Below are 5,253 nucleotides of genomic sequence, written 5' to 3'. Positions count from 1 at the left end.
AAAAATCTCAAAAATTCAGTTTTGACTTATCCGTTTCATTTTCGTCTAACCCCCGTTAATTTGTTTGTTTCAGTTTATCATTATTATTTCATTTGTTCGTTTTTGTTCCATGGATGTAATTTATGCGAGGCCATGGTCGCGGTTTATTTTATTTCGCATTTTTGGGGATTTGTAATTTACGCGAGTGGTCGCGATGCTTTCCTTTACTGCTTGCTTTATTTTCATATTTTCTATGCCTGCCATGTAATAATTCTGTTGCTTGCATGTTTTTACCGTCTTGCCCTCCGAAGGAATTAGGTTTAGCAGTGTGACCGCCGAGTCAATAACCCTAAATTTTGACCCTTTTCAAACCCTTGACCGTTTCCAAAACCTCAATAGCCTAGGCGTCCTGCCGTGGACGAAAACGCCCTTTACCCTAGCATTAGGTCAAAGAGTCGCCGTACTCTGCTTTAGGGTTTCCCGCCGTGGAATCCCTAATTTTAGCCCTAATTTCAATTCAACGCCTCAACGTAGAAATAGGAGTTTCAACGCTCCACGTAAGCGTTTCCTTAAGAAATGCTTATGCCCCATCGAAACCTTGACCACAGTCAAGAAGTTTCTAACCTCCCTTACGAAGGGAACTACAATTACTCTGATTCCATCCCCGTCAGGATATGTAGGCACAAGATGCGACGTCTTGCCGAGTAAACTTAGGACTAACCCTTAGGTCTCTTTTAGGTCACTCTATCCTTTAGCTCAATACATATTCCAAACAGATAATAAAAATAAAAAGACATACAATAAACAAAAGGTTCCTGTAGAGTACTACAGAAGTTTAGGGTGCTAGTACCTTCCCTAAGCTTAACTAACCCCTTACCTAGGTATCTCCCCGCATTGTGCTTACGATGCAAGAATAGGTTTTTCCTCTTTTGACCTTTTCCTTCGGATAAATCAAAGAGCGGTTGTGAATTAAGAATTGTGATTCAAGCTAATTAATAGTTTGATATCCTATTTCCACCGCAACAGAAAATGGCGACTTCACTGGGGATCAACATAATTAAGGGTTGCCCCTATTTTGTTTATTGTATGATATTTTATACTATTAATTGTCTGTATATATTATTGTGTATTATGGGGGGTATCTTTGTTGTGAGATAAGTCCTACACCCGGATTTGAGTGAACTTATTATAGGAGGTGATAGATTCAACGAAGCTTATAGGGAGTTGAATCCCGACCAAGCCGACTTGAGAATCACCGCTCAGTTGAGGCCCTTTTGAAAGGTAGTTCTGTTGAACGAGTAATCGTGAAGACACTTACTATCTTCGATGGGAGCCTATGACACTGGGGACCGTAGTTACCTTAACACCACTTTGGCCTTATATAGGACGTAGTGCGGGGACTATGAGGGAGTAATCCCAAAATAGTTGCTACGCGATACCACACTCAAAAGAGGTTCTCTTGAGAATATTATTAACCACCGAGTCAATTGGGAAATTGATAATATCCGAAAGATGGACTGATGACTTTGGGCACCGATTTAGAACCCTTGTTCCGTAGGTACAATTAACCCTATAGTACATACCTCTATGGGATGGGTAGACCTTGACTTCCGCTCATATACCTTTAACCTAGGACTTTGCGTGTTTATGTTCATTACATCCATAAAACATCACATTGCATTACATCTCATGGAATTCAAACTTTATTTATGAACATCGCAGGCTACCATGGATTACAATAAGAGAAACACCTTGAAATACTCTTTTAAGAATTTTAAGTTGGATGACCTAAGGAAGCTAGGAGCTTTGGTTGAAGATCAAGAGAGGTTCAAGGACAAGTACGGAAGGCTATTATCCTTATTGAGAATCCAAGTGAAGGATGGGCTTCTTTCTACGTTACTACAGTTCTATGATCCGGATTACCATTGTTTCACGTTCCCAGATTATCAGCTATTACCTACCTTAGAAGAGTACTCTCAGTTGCTGGGGTTACCTATTATGGATAAGTCTCCGTTCCCTTTCTTAGAGAAGGACCCTAAAGAGGAAGACATTGCTAAAGCCATATGCTTAAAGGTGTCCGACATCAAAGGCAACATGATCGCCAAAGGCGGAACTGTAGGGTTACCTACGCATTTCTTAATCAAGAAAGCCCAATATTATGCCGATCATTTAAGCATGCCTACCTTTGAAACAATCCTTGCTTTGCTTATTTATGGAATGCTACTCTTCCCAAGTTTTGAAGGATTCGTTGACATTAACGCCATCAAAATATTCATGAAGAACAATCCAGTACCAACGTTATTGGGTAACACTTATCATTCCATACATCTCCGGAATTTTCATGGTCGAGGAATGATCACCTGTTGTGTGCCTTTATTATACAAGTGGTTTATTTCGCACTTGCCCAAGTCTTTTTTGAGTCTTGACAAGGGATTTTGGTCACCAAGGGTCATGGCGCTGACACACTCGAACATCGTTTGGTATAATCGTGTGTATGATGGAATACTAATTATTGACAGCTGTGGAGACTTTGCCAACGTACCTTTACTTGGTTTTAATGGAGGAATCAACTACAATCCAGTCCTAGCTCGCCGACAGTTAGGGTATCCCTTGAAAGAACCGCCTAAAAGTGTTCATGTGGAGAAATCTTCTTTAAGGGTGACAAGGAACTTCAAGATCAGATTGTATCCGCTTGGCGTCATTTGCACAAGAAGGGCAAAGAAAGTTTGGGAAAGCCGAATTGTGTGTCCATGGAACCTTATCTTCGTTGGGTCCGGGAAAGAGCCATCAAGCTGAAGATGCCTTATCCTCGCCAAGATCCTTTACCTCCGAGAAGAGAACCTGTTTTAGTATTCATGTCCGAAGCTGAAAAGTTGGAAATCGCTTTGAAGAGAGCACAACATGAGGCAGAAACGTGGAAAAATAAATATCAGGTTATCGTCAGTGAGAATGAAGAGCTACAAAAGCAGCTGCAGGCGAAGAATGAAGAAGTGTGTTCCTACAAAAAGAGAAGAATCTACGAGGATTTATTTTCCTCCGACTCTCCGCCTACTCGTTGAAGTCGTGGACTACGCTTCCTTAGGGCTTTCGTAGCTTTTATTTAGCTATTTTCTTGTTAAGATTTTTTAAGAATATTTATTTGTAATTCATTTTCAAATTAATAAATAAAGATCCCAGTGGTATTCCGCGATATTCGTAAAGGCTTGAATTCCATGAAATCTTTCATTCGCATTTTGCATCACATTTTGCATTTCATGTGTCTCCCGGTTGTCTCATACTCAGTTCTCTCGCGTACGGTTTCGTCACCCTGAATCGATACAACACTAGAGCTCAAGCTCGAAGAAGGATGGAAGAGCACGCTCAAGAGATGGATCGCGTTAACAACGAGCTAGCAGACCTTCGAGGGAATGTAGGAACAATTATGGAACTACTTCAGGTTATCAATGCAAAGATGGATACTCAGCCTACTGTGGTTTTTGAGATCAACACTACCGCTGCCGTAGATCCGCCGGTTGTTTCAGTTGAGAACCCGTTTCCTTATGGTCTTTCGCAGAGTTTCATACATCCGCCTGTTGTTACGTCAGTTCAACAAACTATGCCGGTTGCACAAAGTGGTCAACAAGCCATGTCGGTTATACAGAACGTTCAACAGACTGTGCCTTTGGTTCCCGAGCCTCCAAAGGTGGTCCCTACCTTCACACAAGCTAATGTCCATACTCGGGTGCAGCCTTATCTTAATGAGCCTGTTTATGAAATTCTGGATGATAATGATGAAGGTTACCAGCCGCGTGATAGGCTCCGCGAGGAGGTTGTTACTATTGATAAAAGATTAAGAAAGATGGAAGGAGACCAGATCTTTGGTGCTGCTGCTAGAGACATCTGTTTGGTTTCCGGTTTAGTTATTCCGCCAAAGTTCAAGACTCCGAACTTTGACTGCTATGAAGGGACTACATGTCCGAAAAGCCATTTGATAATGTACTACCGTAGGATGGCTGCCCACGTGGAAAATGACAAGTTGATGATCCACTGTTTTCAAGACAGTCTGAAAGGTGCCTCGTCGAAGTGGTATTTAACATTGGACCAATCTCGCATCAAGTCTTTTCAAGATTTGTCTGACGCTTTCATTAAGCACTATAAGTACAACATGGACTTGGCTCCTGACAGGAGACAAATTTTGAGTATGACGCAGAAAAATTCTGAAACCTTTAAGGAATACGCCCAGCGATGGAGGGAAATTGCTTCCCAAGTTGAACCTCCATTGACTGATAAAGAATTAGCTGACTGGTTTGTTGACACCGTTCGTCCTGAGTTCTACGAAAGGATGGTGGGTAGTGTAACCACGAATTTCGCTGATATTGTTGCTGTTGGAGTAAAGTTGAATTAGCTATGAAGAGTGGAAAGATGTCCAGTGGTTCTAGCAGTATGAGTTCGAAGGACCAACCTAAGAAGACTTCCGTCAATCCTCAGAGAAAGAAGGAAGGAGAGACTCATGCTGTGTCTTCAGATAGGAGAAGGAATAGGCAGTATCAATATCCGCCACATTATGCCCAACCACAGGGATACCCGGTTCAGTATGCACCACCGCCATACGTGGCTGCTGTTGCACCATCTTTTAACCAACAAGCTCCACAAGCGCCCGTTTATCAGCCCATGCAACAGGTTCCTGGGTATCCGCCTCCGGTTTATCCTCCTCCGAATTATCAACAAGCATCCAACGCTCAGGCGAGTCAACAACCGAGGAACCAGGCACCTCGCCAGAATGCTCCAAGGAGGCCATACAAGACTTGTCCACCGATTCCGATGACGTTCACCGAGTTGTATCCTTACTTAGTGCAACGCGGTTTGGTCACTACTCGAGCTTTGGGACCGCCTCTGAATCCTTTGCCAGCCAACTTCAACGCCGCCGCTCATTGTTTATTTCATGAGGGTGCGCCAGGTCACGATTTGGAGAACTGTTATGCTTTGAAAAACCTTGTGAGGGATCTGATGGGAAAGAAGATTCTGTCATTCAATGATCCGCCGCCCAATGTCAAAAGTAACCCTTTGCCTGACCATGGGGCTGTTAATGCCATTGATGCTTCGTCTGAAGAGAATTCTATCCTTGGTGTAGCTCAGATTAAGACTCCGCTCAAGGCATTCCATTCAAAGCTGTTTAAAGCAGGCCTAGTATCTGTTTCCCATATCGGTTGTACGAGCTGTAAGGGATGTGATAAGGGTTGTGTTATGGTTCGGAAAGACGTTCAGAGATTGATTGATGATGGTTTTTTGCAAGTA

At 42.6% G+C, this 5,253-nt stretch overlaps 2 protein-coding genes across 2 annotated transcripts; both read left to right on the top strand.

The window, feature by feature from the left end:
• Nucleotides 1–1,707: 1,707 nt before the first annotated feature.
• LOC127129691 (uncharacterized) lies at nucleotides 1,708–2,775 on the top strand. The gene has a single exon (XM_051058829.1). It carries the CDS (start codon nucleotides 1,708–1,710, stop codon nucleotides 2,773–2,775), a length of 1,068 nt encoding a protein of 355 aa, XP_050914786.1.
• Nucleotides 2,776–3,325: 550 nt separating this feature from the next.
• Nucleotides 3,326–4,363, top strand: LOC127129689 (uncharacterized). Its single transcript, XM_051058828.1, has one exon. It carries the CDS (start codon nucleotides 3,326–3,328, stop codon nucleotides 4,361–4,363), a length of 1,038 nt encoding a protein of 345 aa, XP_050914785.1.
• The last annotated feature ends 890 nt before the right edge of the window (nucleotides 4,364–5,253 follow it).

The sequence above is a fragment of the Lathyrus oleraceus genome, chromosome 3 (assembly GCF_024323335.1).
Source record: "Lathyrus oleraceus cultivar Zhongwan6 chromosome 3, CAAS_Psat_ZW6_1.0, whole genome shotgun sequence".
Classification (NCBI taxonomy): domain Eukaryota; kingdom Viridiplantae; phylum Streptophyta; class Magnoliopsida; order Fabales; family Fabaceae; genus Lathyrus; species Lathyrus oleraceus.
This window is presented reverse-complemented; position numbering and strand designations above follow the sequence as displayed.

Excerpts from the sequence above, each read along its gene's own strand:
- LOC127129691 (XM_051058829.1), top strand. The coding sequence starts at position 1,708 with ATGGATTACAATAAGAGAAACACCTTGAAATACTCTTTTAAGAATTTT.
- LOC127129689 (XM_051058828.1), top strand. The coding sequence starts at position 3,326 with ATGGAAGAGCACGCTCAAGAGATGGATCGCGTTAACAACGAGCTAGCA.